This window comes from Siphateles boraxobius, unplaced genomic scaffold (genome assembly GCF_051911475.1).
Source record: "Siphateles boraxobius isolate OS27281-9 unplaced genomic scaffold, OSU_SipBor_1 182, whole genome shotgun sequence".
Taxonomy (NCBI): Eukaryota; Metazoa; Chordata; class Actinopteri; order Cypriniformes; family Leuciscidae; genus Siphateles; species Siphateles boraxobius.
Genome location: NW_027508791.1, coordinates 146,292 through 172,500, shown reverse-complemented (window position 1 = coordinate 172,500; position 26,209 = coordinate 146,292). Strand labels below are relative to the sequence as shown.

General features: G+C 40.1%; 1 protein-coding gene across 1 annotated transcript; it reads right to left on the bottom strand.

The window, feature by feature from the left end:
- Positions 1–205: 205 nt before the first annotated feature.
- Positions 206–24,316, bottom strand: LOC143741253 (uncharacterized). The gene is made up of 8 exons (XM_077233676.1): positions 24,155–24,316; positions 20,780–21,019; positions 14,770–14,859; positions 14,472–14,549; positions 3,487–3,777; positions 2,810–2,896; positions 1,389–1,534; positions 206–496 (listed from the first exon to the last, which is right to left on the bottom strand). Exons 1-7 carry the CDS (start codon positions 24,173–24,175, stop codon positions 1,391–1,393), a joined length of 951 nt encoding a protein of 316 aa, XP_077089791.1. The 5' UTR covers positions 24,176–24,316; the 3' UTR covers positions 206–496; positions 1,389–1,390.
- Positions 24,317–26,209: the final 1,893 nt, after the last annotated feature.

The window sequence follows — 26,209 nt, the reverse complement described above, 5'->3', positions numbered from 1 at the left end:
ACCCACATACACTTACTTGATGCCAGCATCTGCTAAATTTACCGTCACGGAACAAAATGATGCTTCTATAGGCCTAACCAACTATTAAATATATGCATTCAACGGGTATTGTGAGTATGAAGATTGTAGGATATCCACATCAAATATTCATAACAGCACTGCACTTGAGAAACATCATTCATACCATTACACACATGCGACCGGCAACATTTTTAAAATTTATTTCATTTTTGACAAATGCTGCAAGTAAAAGCATTTAAGTAAAGCACACACAGAGCAAGTAAGGTCTATTTTAGAGCATGTCAAATTTAAACAAGCAAAATGTTAGAAAAATATTTTCTCTTTCACACGAGGTGCTCTAAACAGTTCAGATAGTTGTATGGATGGAAGCATCATGTGACTGTGGATTCATGGGAAGTTTTCCTGAAGTGTTGTTCCCAGCATCACTCATTTTCTGCTCCGGTGATCGTTCACTAACCGAAGGACACAGGCACATCTGAAGTCAAAGAGAGAGAGAGAGAAGGTATTAAGCCCTGAAAACTCATTTCTGTGGGGAAATAATATATTTATTTGTATCTTTGTAACGTACAATAATCCTCTACACAATTGAGTCTGGCAGCTTCCTAATTGAAATCTACGGTTAAATTAAGTTCTCTGTTCATCTCGCTTTTTCAATTCCAATTTGGTGTCAGTGACTATTTGTGCTGTCATGTTTTGTATACAATAAATCACACTCAGTGCGTTTCCTGATCATTTATGTGTCCTGCCGTCAGCGATTCAGGCAAATCAAATCTGAGATTCACTTAACATCCTGGACATGCTGATGTCACGCTTTAACCACATGCACTTCATTATTAATAATAATAATAATCTCTGAGACAAAAAGTGTATATATGAAAGCAATTTCAATTTAGCACAGTAATTCATTGCAAATGACAAACTACACTCCCAGTCAAAAGTTTTTGGATCGGTAAGATTTTTTTCGGTTTTTAAAAGAAGTCTCTTCAGCTCATCTAGGCTGCATTTATTTGATTAAAAATACAATAAAAACAGTAATATTGTGAAATATTATTACAATTTAAAACGGCTGTTTTCTACGTATATAAAGAGTTTTTAGCATCATTACTCCAGTCGTCAGTGTCACATGATCCTTCAGAAATCATCCTAATATGATGATTTGATTTTTTTGAGCATCAATGATGCCAATGAAGTAAAGAAGTAATGATGATGAAAATTCAGCTTTGATCACAGCAATAAATTACATTTAAAAATTTATAAAAATAGAAAACAGTGATTTTAAGTTGTCATAATATTTAACAATAGTTTTTCAAACACCGATCCGAAAGCTTTTCCTGGTAGTGTGTGTGCAGAGTGATAACGCAGCTGACTTTCACAGAGGATAGAAAGCATTGTTCAGGCAGTCAGAGTAGATGTCACTGAAGTCACACTCGAAGTCTCCATCATCTGGGCCGTGTGTGAGCGGCTCCACGTCTTCATCCGAGGTCGAGGGGTGTGTGAGGATGATCCGGGGAATCTGGCGAAGTGAGTCGAGAGCAAAGAAGATTTTACACAGCTGTCAGGAACTGGCATTTCAAATTAGCCATGTTTACTTTGTGCTTTCCTGCTAAAGATATGCGATCTGTTTCTTAAGCTTGTCTCAGGTAGAACAAAAACTGGTCACACTTTGTATTAGGTGTCTTTGCTATGCGTAGGCCTAGATGAAAAAAAATGTAAGGAACAATGCACTTATTGTGTTGCAAAACACTTGTGCTGCTATTGAGCTGAATACGGGTACGGTGAGGACAGGTTTGCTGGGTTAAAGAGTCAACAGTTTAACTATGTAATTACAGAAATGAATCGCACCTGTACATGCAGGTATTTTTAAATTAAATATAAGTACAATGTAAAAACATGTAGCCTTTGTACACAATAAGTGCGTTGTATGATGTCACCACATGGACACTTCAATCGGACCCAGACATCATTTCACATTGGCAGTATTTTCTGTTTTCTCTACTATATAATAGCAGAACTGAGGGGGAAAAATAATAAAATAATGTATTGGTAACACTATATTTTGATGGTCCACTTTAAACATTCTACTGACTATAAGTAACTTTGCAACTACATGTCAACTTATTCTACTAACCCAAACAGTCTACTAATACTCCAGTGAGAGTTATTTGTCATGTATTTGCAAAGTTACTAGTTAGTAGAATGTCTAAGGTTGACTTTCAAAGTAAGTGTAACTTATCAATTAACTTCTATTACCTATAGAAGTGCACGTCACTATTTGTTTTTTCATTCATGTGGACTCGCATGAGATCGCAGCAATTAGCAAATGACAGCAGTCTAATGATACAATCAATTCCCTATGGACAAAACAAGTCCGCTCTACATTTCTGTAGTTTGACAAGATATTTCATGCCGATTTATGTCAATAATCGGGAAGAAACGATCACAGCTTCTGTTTCACGCCAACTTCAAAACAAAATAAATTGATAAGCACAATTATAAATGTCCTGGAAAACAAGATGAGATCTGTGATCTCTACATTTGTTAATGGAAAGATAGGAATTTGTCAGATAGGACAAAGTTTGTTTAGAATTGATTACAGTTTCTATTTTCTTCTATTGTAATGTTCTCTTTGAGTCTATAAAGTATCAGATATTTATTTCTTCACAGAGACTGAATGACAGGACAACATGACGGGGACGTGTTCATTATGCATCAGAATGAAGGACAGAATGTTGATCAAATGCATTCCTGAGATTTCACTGTTAAAACGCTTACTGTCCTCCACACGTACCGTCATGGTGTTTTTCACAATCTGTAGGGCATTGTTTTTGAAGGTCTCCATGTCTTTCATTGGCCGTAAGTCCTGTACTGTTTCATTCTGACAAAATAACATGAAGAGCATCAAGAGAAAAACAGGAAAATGAACATTACGGTTTCCAAAACCATGAGTGTTGTTTCAACAATCATCAAATCTAGTGCTTCAGTAGCTCTAATTGAGGAGCTGTTTACACGACACCGTTTTCAACTAAAAATGTAAAACTTTTATGCGTTTTTGCTGATCGTTTAGACGACAACAGCGTTTTGGGTGCCTGAAAACGCAAACTTTAGAAAACTGGTTTCAAAGTGCATGTTCTTGAACGCGGTCTCTGTGTAAACAACAAAAACGTGAATCTCTGAAGACGATGACATCATGCACATGCGTATCACGTGTTCAGTCTACAGTGTTTCATCGCCATCTACTGCCCTGGCAGAAGAATACAGCGTTTACAGTCGTTTTTGTGGATCCGTGTGAATGGGGATCGTTTTGACGATCTTCTGTATGAGGAAAACTCAGGAAAAACTTCTCAGTTTTTAAGGAAATCGTTGTCGTGTAAACGTACCTTGAGTCTAATTCCATTTCAGATCATTTTATTGCTTTTATTCCTCTGTGGAATATAATAGAATTATATAAACATCTCTCCAGCCTACCGGTCCGTTTCCGTTGCAGGCCGAAGCTTCTGTCCGGTTGGTCATTGGGCTGCAGTCCGGCGTGGGATCAGTGGAGGATTGTGGGCCGGCTGATCTGTTATTGCTCACAGGAACATCCCACTCTTGGCTGATCTGCAGGTCGGTCTCCATGCCGTCGGACCTGTCGTTTGCTCGCGGCTCCGTGGACACGCATCTCTCTCGTAACACTTTCATCTTGATACAACTCCCAGCATTCCTCAGGACGCTGACCGCATCATGATGGCTGACCTCCAGCATGTCCAGGCCATTGACCTGGAGGCACAAATCAGAAATGAAATGCAGTGAGTCGATGCACTTTAAAAAATTCTGGGTTGTTTCAATTCAACTTTGGGTCAAAATGGACAAACTCAGCAAGTGGGTTAAATTTTTAAATTACATTTTTAACCCAACGTTTGGGTTTTTCCATATTTGACCCAAAAACACAGCATTTGTTAGAGTGTGGAAAGAGGACGAACAGGTGACAAATGCAACGAAATTCAAACAATGAGGAAATGCCCACCATTTATATGAGGAAATGACCTGGGACCTTCAAGAGGATCTGTGTTATTTCCACACCAAAGAGTATTGTGGAGAAAATGAATGTTTCAGACAGGTTTTCCAACGGTTTGCCCACCTGCCATTTGTAGTGTTACGTTCCACGTGTATTTGTGTGCGTGTCTCTGTTCTGTCTCCATTCATTACTTTCAGGTGGTGACCGAGCATTGACTGTTTGCGGGCACGTGACGTCATTGTGGGGGCGTCACCATCTGTTCGACCAATCCATTGCTGTGCCATGAGTTTAAAAGGCCCATCCACAACTAGGAAGACAGATCCTCGCCAGATCTCACCCAACTTGCGCGTTCTGAGCACATTGTCTAAACCACTATCACGATTCACGCTTATTGTCTTTATTGTTGCTGATTTGAGTAAATGCTTTTGCCTGACCTGAGTTTTGATAAGACTTTAAGAGATGCCTAGCCAGTCCGTTTACATCTGGAGCATTGAGTTCTCTGTTGCGAAATCATATGACGGGAGGTAGGAATCATTGTTGTGCTAGGTATGCGTGGAGTGTTCGCCATTCTTGTATTTCTGTTTTTATTTAGTGTAGTTTAATTAAGGCGGCGTATTCCGCTGAAGAACTCGGTTTTGTTTCTATTTTTCTTTTGTGGCAGTTAGTTTTAGTTTAACGGGTACACTTAAAATTAGATATCAGTTATGTTTTGCTTATTTCAATAATTTGGCGACACTCTTGTCTGTCTTTGTTTTCTCGTGTATTATTTTTCTTTCTGAACAATCTTGTTATTTAATTTAGGTGAACATGTTTAAAGCTTTCATCCCAAGAGAATAAACGTTTTCTCTTAACGTTTAATTGAAGTTTCTTGGTTGTTCTTCCTGCATCCACACACAGCAACAGTGCCTCACATAAATGCTATGTAATCATCCCCTTATACATCTTTAAACTCGTAACATTTGGTGGTGGCAGCGGTGGGATATTCCTTTTAAAGGGATCTCTTATTTTCTTGGGATGAGTTTGTGAGCGCTGTTGATTGTGTGTGGGTAGGAGCAGTAACCTTGAAGGAGGTATTGTCTGAATGAAAGATCTTAAGAGGCTTCTGTGGATTCTAGCGGTTGTGGTGGTAAGTTTAGTCAGAATGACTGATTTTGATCTGGATAGTTTTGTGAGTGCACCAACGGTCGAACAATTAAGTACGTGTAGGAAAGATGATTTATTGAGAGTTGCCGAACATTACCAAATTAGGGTTTCTAGACAGCAGCTTAAGCGAGACATTAAAAATGTGTTAGTGCAGCAGCTAAGGAAGTTGGAGGTGTTGAAACCGGTTGATAAATCTGAGGAGATTCTGAGCTCTGGAGCTGGTCCTTTAGGTGAGGAGGAAGCGAGTGGGACTGATGAGGCGGAGGGTTCCAAAGCCAAAGCAGTCTTGCCCCCCTTTGAACCTTCTTCTCCATCTGTTGCGGGAGATGAGTCGCGTCTCAAGGTACGTTTGGCGAAAGTCCAACGGGAAGAGCGCGAGAGGGCTGAGGACCGAAGAGCTCAGTTAGATTTGCAACTCCATATCCGCCGTCTGGAAATAGAGGCGGACACGCAAGTAAAGTTGCGTGAGTTGGACCTGAGAATAGCCAGAGAGACACCGGTTACGCTTACACTCCCTGTATCAGCTGCTCAACCTGCGCAGCCAGTTGCTGTCGCGGCGGGTGCGAGTTCGACGTTTGATGTGAGTAAACATATTTCTCTTGTTCCACAGTTCAGAGAGGCTGAGGTTGACTCATATTTTAATGTATTCGAACGAGTTGCTTCTATGCTTAACTGGTCTAGAGATGTGTGGCCGTTACTGCTTCAATGTAAGTTGACGGGAAAAGCTCGGGAAGTATGTGCTGCACTGTCTTTACAGGATAGCTTAGATTATGACATTATTAAAACGGCAATTTTGAGGGCTTATGAGCTCGTACCGGAGGCGTACAGACAGCGATTTAGGAATCACAAAAAAGTTTCAAATCAGACGTTCGTTGAGTTCGCTAGGGAGAAGAGTTTGTTGTTTGACCGGTGGTGCACATCAAATAAAGTAGCAGATTTTAATGCTCTCCGTGAGTTGGTTTTGTTAGAGGAGTTCAAAAATTGTATTCCTGATCGTATTGTTGTCTATCTAAACGAGCAGAAGGTGACGTCAGTGTCACAGGCGTCTGTTTGTGCGGATGAGTTCGCGCTTACGCACAAGAATGTTTTTACTCTTGCTCGGACTGAAAACGTTTCGCATGTTCCTGCTGTCTTGAGAGATCAGTGGCGTTCGAAAAATGTTCCAAAAGCTAAAGAAGGCAGAGAATGTTTTTACTGTCGCAAACCGGGACACCTCATTGCTGATTGTCTGGCTTTAAAGCGCAAAGAGCAAGGTGTCAGTACTAAAAGTGTTGCGTTTGTGAAGACTGTTGATCGCACAGATCATGAGAATTGTGATGTCTTAGATGTTAGTCATCAACCTTTCCTGATGGAAGGATTTGTGTCTGTTAGTGAACATTCTCCTGATCCAGTCAGAGTTATTATGTTGCGTGATACCGGAGCGATGCAATCGTTTATATTAGCTGCCGCGTTGCCGTTTTCTGAACGTACTTTTTGTGGAAGTCATGTGTTAGTACGTGGTCTTGAGATGAGCACTATGAAAGTTCCTTTGCATCAGATTCACCTGAAGTCAGATTTGTTTTCAGGATTTGTGAAAGTTGGAGTTCGTGATAGCTTACCAGTGCATGGAGTGAACTTCATTCTCGGTAATGATATTGCAGGTGGTAAAATTGTGCCGCTATTAGAGGTTTGTGATAAACCTATTTTGCCCGATGGCACTGATGAAATGTCAGAGAAATTCCCTGAGGTTTTTCCTGTTTGTGCTGTAACGCGAGCGCAGGCTCGTAAGTTTGCTGATGCTGATGATTTATCCTCCACTTTCATAGCACCTATGTTTGTAAACGATGCACTGATGCCTGATGCAGGTAAGCCAGATGGCGCAGTCATTTATTTGAAATCAGATGATTTGAAATTAGAAGTCACTAGTGAGAAAATTATTGCAGCCCAAAAAGCCGACTTTTCTCTGTGTAAATGTTTTTCTTCTGTCATTTCCGTGGAAGAGGCGCAAAAGAGGAGAAACGCTTACTATGTGCAGAATGGGTTACTGATGCGTTGGTGGTGTGCTGATATTGCGAGTGGTTCCGAATGGTCTTCTGTGACCCAAATTGTCATTCCGACGTGTTATAGACACTTAGTACTTTCCCTCGCTCATGATCATGATTTGTCTGGTCACTTAGGCATTAAGAAGACATACCATCGAATATTGAGACATTTCTTTTGGCCCAGAATGAAGGCTGATGTAGCCAAATTTTGTAGAACCTGTACGACTTGTCAATTCTCGGGTAAGCCGAACCAGGTGATCCGCGCGCACCGCTGGTTCCTATACCAGTGATGGGAGAGCCTTTTGAGCACGTTATTGTAGACTGTGTTGGACCACTACCTAAGTCAAAATCTGGTAATCAATACTTGCTTACAATAATGTGTACAGCGACGCGTTTTCCGGAGGTGTTTCCACTGAGAAAGATTACGGCACCGGTGATCAGCAGCGCGCTCATAAAATTCTTTTCAATGTTCGGTCTACCGAAGATTGTGCAGTCTGATCAAGGTACGAACTTTTTGTCAAAGATTTTTACACAAGTGTTAAAGACTTTGAATATTTCTCACAGAATTTCAAGTGCCTATCATCCTGAGTCTCAAGGTTCTTTGGAACGGTTCCATCAGACCATGAAAGCGCTGTTGCGTCGATACTGTATGGACACAGGTAAAGACTGGGACGAGGGCATCCCGTTAGTTTTGTTTGCTGCTAGAGAAGCGGTACAAGACAGTCTAGGATTTAGTCCTGCCGATCTTGTTTTCGGGCATACTGTTAGGGGTCCGTTAAAGATGCTTAAAGAGAATATTTTAGATCACAAATCGAATGTTCAAACCACATTGGACTATGTGAGCAAATTTCGTGAGCGATTGCACAAAGCTTGCACTATGGCACGAGATTCATTACTGCACGCTCAAATGACGATGAAGAGTAAATACGATCGTAAAACTGTTCAACGTCATTTTAAGGAAGGAGATCAGGTGCTCGTTTTATTGCCTGTCATTGGTTCTGCTTTATCTGCACGCTTTTCAGGTCCATATGAAGTGCTTAGGAAAATGAATGACACTGATTATGTGATTCGTACTCCAGATCGCCGGAAGAAATCTCGTGTATGTCATGTAAATATGCTGAAGGCGTATCTTGTTCGAGAGTCAGTACAGGATGTCCTGAAAGAAAATGAGTCGAATATATCTTGTGCTGCTGCGCTCACGTGTGAGTCGTTTGATTTTAATTCTACACCTGACAAGGAAGATGACGGAGTTTTGATACGACACACATATCAGCAGTGTGCCAGGTTGAAGAATTCTGAAGTACGTGCTGATTTAAATTCTCACCTGTCCCATCTATCCGAGTCTCAGAGTAATGATGTGAAAGAAATCATTTCTGACTTTCCTTCGTTATTTAATGACGTTCCCTCTCGCACTACGATTTTAGAACATGACATTGACGTGAGTAATGCTGTTCCTATTAAGCAACATGCTTATAGAACGAATGTTTTTAAACGTTCTGTGATCAAGACTGAAGTTGACTACTTGTGTGAGCATGGTTTAGCGAAACAGAGTTTTAGTCCCTGGAGCTCACCTTGTCTACTCGTGTCTAAGAGTGATGGCTCTGCTAGATTCTGCACGGATTACCGAAAGGTAAACTCTGTAACTGTTCCTGACTGTTTTCCATTACCTCGTATGGAGGACTGTGTGGACAACCTGGGGTCCGCTAAATTTGTCAGTAAATTAGAATTACTGAAGGGTTACAGGCAAGTGCCGCTAACGTTGCGCGCCTCCGATATTTCTGCTTTTGTGACCCAAGATGATTTACTGCAGTATTGCGTAATGGCGTTCGGGATGCGCAACGCACCAGCCACATTCCAGCGGCTTATTAACATCGTGCTTGCAGGTGTCCGTAACTGTAACGCATATTTAGATGACCTCGTGATTTACTCGCCTACTTGGTCTGCACATGTGTCAACGATAAGGGAGGTGTTTGAGCGCCTTGAGAAAGCTTCACTGACGTTAAACTTAGCGAAGTGTGAGTTTGGTCAAGCTACGGTTACGTACTTGGGCAAAGAAGTGGGTCAAGGTCAAGTTCGACCCATGGAGGCAAAAGTAACTGCAATTGCTGATTTTCCTGTTCCTGCTACGCGCAAAGAACTTCGTAGATTCTTAGGAATGGCCGGTTATTATCGGGGTTTCTGCAAGAATTTTTCAACTGTGGCCAATCCCTTAACGTCACTCCTTAGTCCATCATGCACTTTCCTCTGGAATGATGAATGTCAGAATGCTTTTGATAACATCAAGACTTTGTTGTGCAGTACGCCTGTTTTATCAGCTCCTGATTTTGAACGAACTTTCAAGCTCGAGATTGACGCAAGCTCTGTTGGTGCCGGGGCAGTGCTGGTGCAAGAAGACGTTTCTGGTATCGACAATCCAGTATGTTACTTTTCACGTAAGTTCAATAAACACCAATTGAACTACTCTACAATCGAGAAAGAAACGTTGGCCTTATTACTGGCTTTACAGTATTTTGATGTTTATGTGAGCTCAACTAACCTGCCTGTGATTGTGTTCACGGATCACAATCCTTTAGTGTTTTTAGGTCGCATGTACAATCATAATCAGAGGCTGATGCGTTGGTCTTTGATGGTACAAGGCTACAATTTAGAGATCAAACACAAGAAAGGTGCGGAGAATATAATTGCGGACGCTTTGTCCAGAGTTTAAGCTGGTGTGCTCTGAGAATTAGAATGAAAGAAAAAAAAAAACATGTTCTTTTGTTCATGTTTTGATGTTTTTTTCTTTTTTTTAGGGGGGAAGTGTTACGTTCCACGTGTATTTGTGTGCGTGTCTCTGTTCTGTCTCCATTCATTACTTTCAGGTGGTGACCGAGCATTGACTGTTTGCGGGCACGTGACGTCATTGTGGGGGCGTCACCATCTGTTCGACCAATCCATTGCTGTGCCATGAGTTTAAAAGGCCCATCCACAACTTGGAAGACAGATCCTCGCCAGATCTCACCCAACTTGCGCGTTCTGAGCACATTGTCTAAACCACTATCACGATTCACGCTTATTGTCTTTATTGTTGCTGATTTGAGTAAATGCTTTTGCCTGACCTGAGTTTTGATAAGACTTTAAGAGATGCCTAGCCGGTCCGTTTACATCTGGAGCATTGAGTTCTCTGTTGCGAAATCATATGACGGGAGGTAGGAATCATTGTTGTGCTAGGTATGCGTGGAGTGTTCGCCATTCTTGTATTTCTGTTTTTATTTAGTGTAGTTTAATTAAGGCGGCGTATTCCGCTGAAGAACTCGGTTCTGTTTCTATTTTTCTTTTGTGGCAGTTAGTTTAACGGGTACACTTAAAATTAGATATCAGTTATGTTTTGCTTATTTCAATAATTTGTCGACACTCTTGTCTGTCTTTGTTTTCTCGTGTATTATTTTTCTTTCTGAACAATCTTGTTATTTAATTTAGGTGAACATGTTTAAAGCTTTCATCCCAAGAGAATAAACGTTTTCTCTTAACGTTTAATTGAAGTTTCTTGGTTGTTCTTCCTGCATCCACACACAGCAACAGTGCCTCACATAAATGTTATGTAATCATCCCCTTATACATCTTTAAACTCGTAACAGTAGGAAAAAAAAAAAACAGGCTGAGCCAGTTAAGGTTTTGCTGGTCAGCTGTGGGTGTCATCCCACTTTTGAAAGAAACCTCTAAACCCCAGAATTCTCCTTCTATTATAGTATATGTCTATAGCCGTTCTGATTGCTCAACCTTGCCGATCCGGATATGATTTCATTTTCCACTAAAGCTGATACTCAGGGTTTGAAATTAACACCCTCCAAATGTGGGTAAAAATTAACTGTGGTGGGTTACGCTGTCAGATCACGAGCCAGTTTGGAGTTACTTATTATGTTTACTCACTTTGCTCGTGAAGTTTGTGTAGCCAAATCTGCCATTCAGATTTCATTATGATATATTAAATTTCAATTTAATTTATTTATAAAGCACATTTAAAATCAACCTTGGTTAGCCAAAGTGCTGTACAGTAGAGTAGGAACTAAACAAGGCAAAAACAACAAATACAAATAAATAAAATTAATAAAAACATACAAGTTATGGTACACTGAACGCACTAGAAAAAAAATTTGTTTTCAGCAGAGATTTTAATTCAGCTAGTTTGGAAGCTGATTTAATATGCAATGGTTGGGTGTTTCAGAGCTTAGGGCCGACTACTGCAAAAGCACAATCGCCTCTACATTTTAAGCAAGACCGTGGGACAGCCAGGCGATGTTGGTCTCTTGATCTGAGTGATCTGAATGAATGATGAGTAGTAATTAAATCAGAAACGTATTTGAGGGCCAGGTTGTGGAGCGATTTGTAGACAAATAATACAATTTTAAAATCGATTCTGAATCGGACTGGTAGCCAGTGCAGAGAACGTAGAATTGGGGTGATATGATCTCGTTTTCGGCTGCCAGTGGGCAAACGGGCAGCCGCGTTTTGGACCATCTGAAGACGTGAGATAGCAGCGAGAGGTAACCCGACATATAATGAGTTCCAATAGTCGAGACGTGTTAAAATAAAAGCGTGAATAATTGTTTCAAAACTATTCCTATTTAAAAATGGCTTGACTTTGGCCAACCGGCGTAAGTGGAAAAAACTGGCTCTGACTGTGGCATTTTTTTGTTTGTTCAGTTTAAGACTACTGTCAAGATAGGCGTCGTCCATTTTTTTTTACAGTCTATGACTTAAAAACACACGTCACTACGCAACAAATAACGGCGCGCTTGTTCATTTGCATTGAAGCAATAGCGAAGATTAAAAAGCATTTGCTTAACAGACAAGACATTGTTATTTTCCAACACCCTACATTTTTTTATGTTCTTTTTACTGTATTGATCTCTCCATCTAAAACACATTTTTGTTGATGAGGATGAAAGAGGAAGAGAGGAGATGTTGGATGACAGGATTTTGTTTGAATAAGAAATGAATGTATGAAATCCAAATTTTAATATATATACAGTATATATGCCGTGACGTAGTTAATCTGGTTCATTTCTTTTCTTTTTTTGGCTAGTAGAAGTTCTGAAAGGCCGTTAACTTAAAAATGTAGTAGCCAAATTGGCAGGCGAGTGAAAAAGTTAATTTCAAACCCTGCTGATAATATAATACAAATAGGGTGAGTCATTGCCTTTGGGAACGCAAGAGTTTACAGACCGTATGAGATGTAAATAGCAACTGCTTTATATGGCGGATGATCAGATATTTATTTTAATGTGTGTTTACCTAGTTCAAATAGCGCACTTGGCCTGCTATACAGAGAACAGACAAGTGACCAATCCTGAGTGGCGATGTCACTACATACATACAGTACATACAGTCAACCGCACTGAGGATTCTGGGCCGAGAACCAAGCTCAAGTGGAAATATAACTGGAACCGCTCCTCACCGTTCGGCTTGACAGGAAAAACAGCTCATGTTTTTTTCCTTCCTTCGACTGCTGCCTGTCACATCTCAGGATAGTCACTAGACTGCGATTGTGTGTTGAAAATACCACAGAGCCACAGCATCAACCATTGTAAGGGGGAAAAACCTATGAATTTTGACTTTTAGTTGTCAATGCAAATTAAATCTAGGATTAGAGAATTACCTGAACATGTCAGATGCAGCACAACTCATGCTTGAGGAATGAGAGCTTTTAATTGAACTACTCTGAGAAGTTGTTTTAAATAACTAATTTTAGTGTCAGTTTCCCTTCTGACAACCTTAAAAAGTATTCAAATCCATTTTGTCTTAATTTTTAAACGCTGTATATATTGTTTTAGCATGTAACAAACTTCTTTGTGAATGTTTTGCTTAAAAATGTGTTTGCTATCTTAAAAATGTGTTTGTTTCTTATGCTTTATGCTTTATATTTTATCTAATGCAATAACATCAATACGATTTTAATTGTGACTTGCATATCTAAATACTTTTCCCCCACAGTGCTCTTGCTTTAAGGCTCATGGGGTCACAGCTTCTGTGTAATGATGCCCTCCAATGGCCATCAGAGAAACAACTATAACCGGGTCAGCAGGAGAAACACACATACAGTCAAAGTGCATTCTTATCTTTCATTGTTCAAAGGCTGTTTGTCCAATCAAGCTCTACTGTATTTTGCCCAAAATTCATGTGTCATTTGGTGGAAACAAAAAATTATCTACTTGCAATGATAAACATGGTTTGTACTGAACACAAAGTGTGATTGGATTAATTATTTCTTGCCGTATGCAAGAGACTAGAATTTTAGATCCATTCTTGATTATTTTGATACCATGGCAACTAATACTAGCCAAACTTATTGAAGACAAGTAAACAGTAATAAAATAAGAACTAAGAAACTAATAACAAGAAATGTGACCAATAAATTGAATAAAACAAAGATACTGTGTAACGTCTTGTCAGGCAGGAAGATGACGCGAGGCAAAGCGGACCTAATTTGAAGCAATTACTATAATTAACAAAATACAAAACAAAAAAGTATAATCCACGAAGGGAAAATAAGCACAGCAGTGTGCACTAAACACAACCAACACCAGACAAATTCAAACTTTACAGCACGTTTAGATGAAAACAATGTACTTAAAAAAAGGGAAACGCTTTTCATTTGCGTTTTTCACGTACAGATGACAACGTTGTCAAAACGATCCCTGTTCACAAAGAACTGCTAAAACTAATACTAGCCAAACTTATTAAAGACAAGTAAGCCATAATAAAATAAGAACTAAGAAACTAATTACAGTAAAATGCTGTATTTTTCATGCCAGGCCTGTAGGTGGCGATGTCACTTTGTAAACAAACACTATGCATTGTTCACAAATTCACGTTTTTGTAGTTTACACAGAGACAATAACGTTTTTTTCAAAACCCCTTATCAAAAGTTTGCGTTTTCAGCTGACGCTGGTATGATAATGACAACATGGCGGATGTAGGACATCCAAATTTCATTCATACTACCCATATATTCATACTATATAAAGCATACTTTTTAACAATCGGGATGTAAATTCAAATTCAAATGTAGTACCTACTTCAACTGTACGTGATTTCGGACTCAGCGTAAATGTCCATGAAAATGAAATTTGTTCTAGTTTAATATGCATGCAGAGACAAGTTTAAGTCAGCCACTGATAAAATCACACAATCAGCAGTTAATGTTTGTACCTTTAAAGTATCAAGTATCCCCAGTTGTAACCATGCTCTCCAATTAGTCATTAAATCAATGTATCGTTAACTGTACATACATTATGATACACTTATTTTACCTCCAACACTCTGTCCCCAACATGAAGCCCGGCTTTCTCCGCTGGTCCGCCTTTAGACATTCTGGAGATGAAAATACCCTGACGTGAAGAAAACAAATCAATCAGCAAACAGAAGGAATTAACTAGCTGTGGGGGAAGCAAATCAGGCACAGTCATATCATCAGCCGAATTACTGTCTGGATGCGCATTAGTATTCCAGTCCATGTGTATATTTTATCATAAATAGACCCAAAGGAGTATGGTAGTAATAGTGTGTAAAGAGATTCAGGCGTTGTGGCTACAGGAAGATAAGGCCTACCTCATCGTTCTCTTTGTACGGCAAAGAGCCTTTCCCTCCCGCAATACAGATTCCCATTCCTCCTCTCTGTCCGTTCACTTTAATCTGTAGCTGGAGGAATAGAAAACACCATCATACAAATAGTCAAACTCCTAAAACTAAATTATAGAGTCAATTAGAGCAGAATCGCCTACCTCATATACTATTGCAATGAGAATCTAACATACAGTTGATATAAAAGGTCTACACACGCGTTAAAACAGCTGGTTTATGTGATCTAAAAAAAATAATTTTAGAATTTTTGCTCATTTAATATTATAACCTATAATATTATTGTAACCTTTGCAATGCCACTAAAAACTATAGATAAAAAAATAAAAAGCATGGGATAAATAACTGCATAAGTGTACATGTCAAGTTCCAGTTGCAATAAAGATGAGAACGGATCTATTCGCAGCAGTGTGTACCTTTATTTAAACACAAGATGGTATAAGTCCAAGAACTCCTGCATGAGCCTCTCTAGGGATTGTTCACCTTGCGAGATGAGGACGATACAAACTACTGCTAAGTCCATATTTTAAGGTAAATTCTTCTGTCACATTACGGTTGCAATAAAATTAAAGGATCTATATGCAGCAGTGTGGATCTTTAATTACCAAAATGCAAAACACTGAAAACACCATGAAGCAAAACACTTGTTATACACATGACGTTGCAATACACATTACATTGTTATACACATGACGTTGTTTTACACATGACGTTAGCCAGGGTATTGGAGGACTGAGGCAAAGGAGGAGCGACCAGGGACCAAGCGAGGTGCAACTGGAGGGAAGGAGGAGCCCACCGGAGCCGAAGGGGTGGAGGAACAAAGCGCAGCTGAAGACCCGGAAGTCCGTTGCGCAGACAGACCGATGACTGTCCAAGCCGGAGCCAGAAGGACGAGGAAGCCTAGTGGGGCCGTAGGGATGACAGTCCTGGGTGGAGCAGGGGGAGGGAGGAGCCGAGGCGGAGAGTCTGCTCAACAGGCCGAGGTGGAATTATGGGCCTGGAAGTTCGAGGTGGAGCTCGGGAGTCGACATGGCTGAAATGGCGAGCTAACAGTCCAAGGCGGATCCACGATGTGATGGACAGGCTGAGTGGGAGCAGACGAAGGGCTGATGTGAGATAGTGAGAAGAGGACTGGAGGACTGGGCAGTGCAGGAAAGGGTTAACAAAATGGCCAATACCAGAACCTTCAGAAACAATTCACTAGATTTACTCGGACTTGGTAAAGGAGGAGGGAGTGGGAGGAATGAGATGGTAAACAAACGCTAACAATTCGGTGCTGGTTAATGAAGCAGGTTCAGTGCATGGCGTAACAGGCATGGGTAATTCCTCAAAAATAATCAGCACAAAATCCTCTGCCGTAGTAGAGCGGGTAGGACTCCAGTTCATCCCCTCATACTCCACTTGTTATCCCTCTTGAATGGTTGATGTTGCCGGCTCACACACCTGATCAGACGTTACGTCAGGCTCCGGGACAATATATGGCTCAGTCCTTGTCACTAACGCTGTTCTCGGGCGGGCTCTGGTTCCATGTCTGCGGTGGGCTCGGGGCTTGAAGATCACTGGGGTGCTGTTATCCTCCTCACTCTCGCAGATGGTGAAGGGGAAAACCTTGTAGAGGGACTGTTCACCCTGGGAGAGGAGGAGGATACAAACTGCTGCTAGATCCATATTTTAAGGTCAGTTCTTCTGTCACGTTCCGCTTGTAATAAAAACTAAAGGATGTATTTGCAGCAGCGTGGATCTTAAATTAACAAAATGTAAAACACTGAGGACACTATGAAATAAAACATCCGCTACACACACGACGAGAACTGGCAATGAACAGACAGAAACCCAGAGCTTAAATACACAGACAACGAAATGAACAACAGGTGCAAACGATAATGAAACAATGAGAAGTAACAGAAACACAGGAAAAAGAGCTAAACGCGTGCAATGCAAGTTTTGCGTTCCCTCGCAAAGTTATTTGCGTTCCCACGCAAAACCTGTTGTGAGCTCGGACAGACACTTCCTGTTTAATGTCCCGCTGGCAGTGCTTCAGAGCTCCGTATGTTACTGGAGCGTTTCATAGTGTTTGAACTTGGACTCAAATATAAAGAAATGCGGTCCGTGCTTAACTCAAGGAACTTCCCGGATCAATATTCTTGAGCTAAACGTTATTAAAACACAAACGACACCTATTTACAATCACTGTAACCTAGACAACGAGCTACTACCCAATTTTCCTCAAAACGAGCTTTATAATATAGGCTAAATGGATCTTTATGTGCAGGCGGCTGAGAGACAAGTCAAGGGACCATCTGCAAAGTGCAATATAACCCAACAAACGACTACAGCATCAACTCATATTCAAAAATACAAAAATAGTCATTAACTTCAATGTTACAAACTGTAGTGCCACCCAATTCAGCTTACACATCAATGGTGACCCACTGGTCATACTACACTGCTTTTGCACATTTTATATTATGAAAAATATTCAATAACTCCACTGTAACACACCAAATTTAGTTCACACATCACTGCTCTAATATTGGTTATACAAAACTTTGTCTTCCAAATGCATAACTGTAAATGTAACTCTTTTATCCAAAGGAAGAGCAAGAACTCATAAGATTGTAAATGTATTTACATTCTTATGAGTTCTTGCTCTTCCCTGGGAATCAAACCTATGACCTTGGTATTGCATGCACCAACGCTCTACTGTTTGAGTTACAGGAAAGCTAGTATGGGAAGTAATTGCACATAAAAAATAAGTAGGCCTATTATTTACACAAAATTATATTGGTACTGTAGGCAGCTAGTTACAATCATAGCTTATGCATTATATTTGCTTGCTGAATTTCGATGGCATTACACATAACAGTGTGAAGTTATTGATTTTATTTCATAAAAAATCATAACAACTATGCTTTTTTTTAAAATCAAACTAAGTATTGTAGTATAACCAGCAGGAGAGTGGTGATGTGTGAACTGAATTTGGACACAATGTCATAGTGAAGCTATAGAATATGTTTAATAATATAAAATATGAAGATGGGTTTGGGATTTGAACTTTGCAGACGGCCCCTTATTTGGACTTGTCTCTCGATCGGCTGTTTAGAGATACATTTATATTATGAGGAGAATTAGCTCGTTGTCTAGGTTCCTGTGATTGTAAATAGGTGTCGTTTGTGTTTTAACAACTTTTAGCTCAAGAATATTGATCCGGGAATTTCTAATAGCCTATTTGAATATTGCCAGCATTTCTTTATATTTGAGTCCAAGTTCAAACACTATGAAACGCTCCATTAAGTACGGAGCTCTGAAGCACTACCAGCGGGACATTAAACAGGAAGTGTCTGTCCGAGCTCACAACAGGGTTTGCGTGGGAACGCAAATATCTTTGCGAGGGAACGCAAAACTTTTGCGAGGGAACTCAAAAGTTTTGCGAGGGAACGCAAAAGATTTTTTTTTTTTTATTCTCCCATCCTAAATTTTTTTCCACCACCACGTCCCTTTAGGGGCTCCGTAGAAAGCTCCTTATATAATTGATATTTGTTTCAATTTTTACATCACAGAAACCAGCTGTTTTAACAGGGGCATGATGACTTGATATCCACTGTAAATCAGGCATATAAATAACAAAGTAATTTAGCTTAAATCACCGAGGTCAGTTTAGATGGTCTTTCTTTAGCAAGAGCAACTTGAAGCTGGTCTTTCTGCTTGCTTTTACAAATGTTCAGAGACGAAGGAGGTGGGTCGGACATAGGTTGTGGAACAGCCTGCCAGCTATCACTTTTTAAATCTCTCTTGAAAACCTATTTGATTTCTTCAGCTTTTAAATGATGTTGATGGTCTTATTTATGTGTTATTTAGTTTTCTGTTGTGTTTATCTGACTTGTACAGTATTTTGGTCAGTCCTCAGACTGTTTTAAAATGTGCTTTATAAATAAAAGAAGTACAACTACAACTAAATGACACTAAATGAACTATAATTGTGTATTTTGATTATTACAAAGCCCGTCAGCACTATATTCAACAACAGAAAAAATAGTTTATTATAATATCACTGAAAACATGCCAGATGACATTGATAAGCATTGCACTAAAGTATTCTATGTTGAGTATGATATGTTTAAATAATTAAAGATTCACTCAAAACAAATATGTTAATGTAAATGTAAGTTTGGGAGCAGCGTAATCATTCAGTCCTTTCAGTCGTCATCATGAGGGTATATAAGCAGCAGACATTGAGCCGGCATCCCTCCATCCTGATTTTATTCTTTCTTATTCTATTCAAAAGCATATTATCTTGGAACATTAACTCGAAGCTCGAGCCGAATCTCAGGATCAAGCCCCCAGCTATTTCATTAGAATGAAATAAAATAGTGTGAATTTAAGTTATTAAAAGTAACTGTAACAAATTTCAGGGAAAAAAGAGGTGGACGTTAAATGTAACTTTAATCGTAAAATAAATATAAACGACAAAATGAAAGGAGCGGTAGTGGCCGACTGCGCCATATAAGCATTATAAAATCAGCCATGTAAAATATCCCGGGCTCTCAGCGCCGACTGCTTCATACCACGGTAACGTTAATTCCCATCGGATTGCTTTCCATCGGCTGTGGAGGTGAAAGCAACAAATCCCATGATTCCACGTTCATCCTTGCCATCATAAAGCTAGACCTGTGTTGTTGTTTTGAATAAGCGGCCTCTAGCAGCGACGCTTACACACTGTGCCTTTAAGACTGGATATGCAGGTGAACCCCTGAAATTAAATTTAAGTGAGCTTGTGCTAAATGAGTGTCTCCTACTCTGTGATTCAGCCTCATCCAATCCTCCAATAGCTTAGTCTGACATGGCATTGACATATTAAATGTTTAATAGAAGTCTTTCATTTTGTCCCAATACTATGAATGTGTTTCTATGTGGATGTACACCCCATCATTTACTGATTCACGAGTTCACCTCCACCTCCTATTGGTGTTGCTATCCTGATCCCATCTTTATACAGGTAAATCGTGCAGAACAGATGGAACTAGTCGGAATGTCAAATTAGATAATTCTTTTAAATAAATTTGACAGCATACATATTTAATCTATCTGAAGTTAATAGAAACTTATTGCCCCAATACACACCACAAAGTTTTGAGATTGAAAGGTGCATGTAAATGTGGGAATGATTCTGTGTGTGCTGAACCGTTTGGTTCAAATCTGTTCTGCATGATTTATAAAGGTGGGATCCAGATTTTTGAGCCAAATGGAATTTGAATTCAACTTCAAGACAAAACAAATGATAATTGAGTTCCATTATTATTGTAGGTGCAAAATTAACTGCTTCCTTTTGGTGAAATCCATTGCTTTGAGGCAAAAACGTCATTTAGCCTACGCCATTCGTGTCTTTGCATGCGATGGCCGGGGGAATCCGTCGAAAATTTTAGAAAATATTCATTTGTTAAAACAACACAACACAACTGAACAGTTTTAGCATTTAATGAGATATGCATTATATGTCCATTTAAATGTAAGCTTTTTGTGAAAATGATGTGCGCTAGGAAATTGTGTTGCAGATGTGGCGCGTTAAGGTGCAGTTTAGCCTTGCTGTGTCCAATGATGATGGTTTACATTCATTTGTTTCTATAAGCTACGGAATACATGCAAGACGGAAATGATGCAGGATTTATGATATTCTTCCTATATTCTAAGTTATATTTCTATAAAATCCTGTAATAGTGGCAGTATAAGCGCTAATACTGTATGTTCTTGCTTCGGTTCATAGTTCAAAGGCATTGCAGTAATTATTATAATAAAGTTTTATCATAAGTAACAGTTATTCCAATTTGGGGTTGGGTTTTTCAAATTGTTATCAAAAAGGTAACAATTAAACGCCATTTTCCATAACCCACTGGCAATTGCAAAAAGTGATACATATATCAACAGTGTAATGTAATTGTTATCGCAAATTGTTCTGCTGCTTATTCATTGTCTGTCTTCTTACTCTTAATGGCACTTGTGAAATGAGTGATTGGTGGAGACCGGGTCGATCGGACACAGCCAGATGGCCGAACTTCTCTGAGCTGGTGTGGCATTCTGGGTCGTGGGCCGTGTCCCGGTGGAGATGGGTCACCAGGCGTTGAGTTTTGCATCTCTGCAGCTTCCGGTCATGGCAGTTCTCTCCCCACTGAGGCTTTGGTCTGCGTCCCGCTCCCTCCAACTCTGAGAAACGACCCAAACTGTACTGATGGAGAAGATTGTTTGATTGGAGTGTTTTCAAGTGTAAATACCATAGCAAATGAATATGGTATTCATAATATATATTATGACTGAAAATCTTTATCTACTCTGAAAAATCCAGCACTGCTGGTCACCATCATAAGGTATGCTTAACATGGGATGCTGGTTTACTGGTTCCCAGCATGGGAAGTGGGAGTGTTAGTGGAGCACCAGCACCAGCTCAGTGTTGCATGAGAACAGCATGACTATACTGGTCCACCAGCATTATACCAGCTCTAACCAGCATAAACCAGCCTCTAGATCACTTTCTATTGTACCCATGAATTTGTAGGAAGAAAGACAAATCTCAAGGAATAGATGTTCCACAGAAAACATAACAGCATAATGGTGTTTTTTATTTGCTTTGGTACTATTTTCAAAAGGTGTACTTTTTCCAATTTTTTAAGACAAAAATCTAAATTATTCACACTTGTAACACCACTAGTCATTCTCTCAAACCTGATCTCCTGCTTTAATCAGTTATACTGTACATGTTTCTTTTCACATCATAATTTTTTCAAAACAATCCACTTCAGACAAACTGAGTAAAAACTTGTCACTAGGGGCTTTCGTACCGGAGGGACCTTTTCATAGTTCCTAGAACCTTTGGCAGAAGTTACCGGTTTTTGGCATGTTCCCACTGCAGGAACTAGGAACGATTTTGATTCTAGGAACTCTTTTGGAGGAACTAATTTACTCCTACTTCAGAGTCGGGTCTGAACCAGCACTATAGGAACTACCTATAATTGTTCGTGGATTGGCCGAACGCATGTAGCAAAACACCAGCACCCGCCATTTTTAAAAAGCCATGTAAACACACAGATTATAGCCTATATATTTACTCCTGAAACTAACTCTATGAACATGGAAAACAGTGATAGATGAAGCTCTTCACCTTTACGCTAAGGATAAAATCCAACGCAACTTTGAGGAGACCAAGAGAAACATGATTATGTATTTCTGCTCAGCAACACTGGACATCAACCACACGACAAACGCTAATAACTTTTCATTTCTGTCTACTTTCTATGTATAATAGTTATATCAAGACAGGACTGTTAGAAAGATCGTAAACTAATGAACACGGAGAATGTGAGCATTGGCGTTCTCAGCGCCGTCAAAAAAAAAGTCACAACAGCGAGCGCGGCTCACGTCACTTCAGAGTTCCTACTGGCGAATGCAACCAGGAAAATGTTCATAAGGGAAACACCCTGGAGGCTAGTTCCTAGGACTACCCGGTGCGAAGGCCCCTAATGAGTGTATTTACCAGTGGTGGAGCCCCTACTGAAAAATGTCTGACTGAAGTCGTCCTTGCGATGGAGGTTCGGGTTAAATAACTAGTTCATCCAATGTTTCTTCATCGGATTTGTGCTCGGATTGATATGATAAAATCAATGCCATCGTTACTGTCTTTACAGTGTGAACAATTTCTTTGCCTTAGGACGCCTCCGGAGCTGAAATTCAGTTGGACGTTGCGTTTCCGACATCCTCTGTACGCAGTAGACCAATCACAACAGACAGGGTCATCTGACCAATCAGAGTAGACCAATCACAACAGACAGGGTCATCTGACCAATCAGAGTAGACCAATCACAACAGACATGGTCATCTGACCAATCAGAGTAGACCAATCACAACAGACATGGTCATCTGACCAATCAGAGTAGACCAATCACAACAGACAGGGTCATCTGACCAATCAGAGTAGACCAATCACAACAGATAGGGTCATCTGACCAATCAGAGTAGACCAATCACAACAGACAGGGTCATCTGACCAATCAGAGTGGACCAATCACAACAGACATGGTCATCTGACCAATCAGAGTAGACCAATCACAACAGACAGGGTCAACTGACCAATCAGAGTAGACCAATCACAACAGACAGGGTCATCTGACCAATCAGAGTAGACCAATCACAACAGACAGGGTCATCTGACCAATCAGAGAGGACCAATCACAACAGACAGGGTCATCTGACCAATCAGAGTAGACCAATCACAACAGAAAGGGTCATCTGACCAATCAGAGAAGACCAATCACAACAGACAGGGTCATCTGACCAATCAGAGAAGACCAATCACAACAGACAGGGTCATCTGACCAATCAGAGCAGACCAATCACAACAGACAGGGTCATCTGACCAATCAGATTGGACCAATCACAACAGACAGGGTTATCTGACCAATCAGAGTGGACCAATTACAACATACAGGGTCATCTGACCAATCAGAGAAGACCAATCACAACAGACAGGGTCATCTGACCAATCAGAGAAGACCAATCACAACAGACAGGGTCATCTGACCAATCAGAGTAGACCAATCACAACAGACAGGGTCATCTGACCAATCAGAGAAGACCAATCACAACAGACAGGGTCATCTGACCAATCAGAGCAGACCAATCACAACAGACAGGGTCATCTGACCAATCAGAGTAGACCAATCACAAAAGACTGGGTCATCTGACCAATCAGACTAGAGTAGGCTTGCGGAAAGGAGGGATTTAGAGAGACTGTATCTTTGGACGAATCATATCTGAGTCTTTGAGAAATGAGGTGATGTGCAATGTATATAATGAGAAAATTAAAAAAAAATGTTTTACCTTTTATACATGTAAAACTGTTGTAGGAGACTTCAAAACAAAATTAGGAACTTTTAAAATAGCATTATAGGGGCACTTCAACAAAAAGTTAATTCAGTAGCAAATAATGAAAGATAGACATTACAAAACATCCTTGTTGCTGGAATAAAATGTTACAGTAATACAAGCTAAAGTTGTTGCATTAAGAAAAACACATTACCTAACTTCTATAATAATTACCTATAGTAAAATGTGTGAAGATATAACATGGTTTTGTGCTAGAACAGAGTTTCACACTGTATTATATGACTCTATATCGTAGATGTCCATTCAGAAGAAGGGCGTTGCAGTAATTGTTAAAGACCTGTTGTGAGATTAGTAGCCAACTAAGAGTTTTAAAAATGTACCGCTTGCTTTTAAAAATTGCACCAAAGCAATTAAAAGAAACTGTAATGACTGAATTTTCATTTGCTCAAGCCAAAGATGACAGACATAAACACATTGGTCTTACATCATCAGATGACTCTTCCATCTCTTCTGCATCTTTCTCGGGGCTGGAGCTGCGGCTGGTGGTGACGGGGAACAGACGCTCCTTCCCCGTGACCCAGCGCAGGCCAGGTATCGCCCAGCCGTAGCTGCTGCTTTTCACTGAGGATTTAGCAGCTCTGCACCCCTGTAGATGACACACAGAAGTGACTAAACACGCTCGGCTGCTTGCTTTGCAAAAATCTTACCTTTATAAAAAAGATTTTGCACGCTGCTAGCATGTTTCAACCATCAATAAGCACATTGCTAGCATGTTTTACCATGTTGCTTGCATTATTTAGCATGTTGCTAACCGGTTTTTAACAAGGATTAGCACAATGCTAGCATGTTCCTAACATGACTTTACACTTTGCTATCATTTTTCCACGGGACAAGGGTGTTTTTTACATGGCATAAAACTGAGTTTGCATTTAGAAAATACCACCAGCAAGATAATAAAAGACACCAATATTCAACTAGGTGAGACAATTTTGGTGTTACAAAAATTAAACACGGTTTATACAGCAACTATGGTTTAAAGTCTTCGGTTACTTAATGTGGCTTCAGTTGCCTCAGTCACTTCGATGTTGTGTTGAAATTAAGACATTAGGGGTTGCACTTGGAAACCCCAAACACCTTTGAAACTTCAGAAAAGGCCAATGAGATTTGTCGAGTGAAATTTGCATGCAACTCTCCAGCATTCGGGTATATAGGGAGCGGCGTGCACTCATTCTTTCAGATCTGTTTTTCAGAGCACAACAAGTTTCCTCTGTACACAAGCTCATTTCATAAATCTTTGCAAGAAACTGTTTCGGTTAGTGGAGAAAAAAATACGGCGCATTACAGCAGTCTCTCTAAAAAAGCAAGCGCAGAGAGTTTACACTGGGCGGTTCAGCTAAAAGAGCTGTACACAAACGGCGAGTGTTTTCACTGGGTGAATCTCTCAAGGACGCCTTTGCACATTGCGTCAGGTGGAGTTCCTGGGTGAGTTTAAAGTTACATCACACACATGTTGCGTCACATGACGTTGCGTTGCATGATGCACACGGGATCGCACTCGGTATGGTGGCTCAGTCTGAGTGTGACGGCTAGTTGGCAGCCAAGCGCTCGTGGTTGGATGATTGGTTTCTGGGATCTCCGGTGCCTTTTTTCCCGGACGTGCATGAGGAGCTCACATGGTTGTAGAAGGCACATTTACTGCCCAGTCATGCCTCACGAGCTCCTCCACCCTCACTACCCTCGACGGTGGAATGACCAGCGGGTACACAGAGATTTCCCAGGTGGAGCACAGAGCGCCACCACCCGGTGGAGTCATCCTAAGCTCCTCTCCAAGGCCTGTAAGGTCACTCCGACTCTTTTCCAGCTGGAGTCGATTGACTATTCCCAGAACATGTCTTAAGACAAGAGGTGACTGTGCTTTCTGTGTTGTGGCTCTGGAACTCTCTCCCTTTAACATTGAGAACTATGGTTTTTGTTGAATCTTTTAAAACACATCTTTTTGGACAAGCTATTAATTAACAATATGGTTTGGCATTGGTCTATGGTATTCGATGGTATTTGTACAGTTGTTGTGACCCTTACTTGTCTGTGAAAGGTGCTATATAAATAAAATGTTATATTAACTTTACTGTGGTGTTCACTGACCGAAAGTTTCCACTATCCCTTTTAGGGACTAAGAAAATGGCATTTTTGTCAAAGACTAAATCCAGATCGAATTCAGAACGATGATCAAAACACAGATGGAGTAAATCGAGTCCATCAACACAACATTTCCTTCAGTAGGCAGTTTTGATTTATATGCTGTTTAAAGCTCCAGTAGGTAACTTTTGTAAACAAATATTTGTTAAAACTTTCATCATGTCCTGACAGTACAATATGAGACAGATAATTTGTGAATAAATCAAGCTCCTCGGCTCCTCCCTGTGGTCCTATTGCCATTTGCAGAAATACACCATATTTATAGTGTTTTGAATATTATAAATAAATAAATCTACATATAAGTATCACCTGAGTTGTAGGGTATTGCAATAAACAGTGGGAG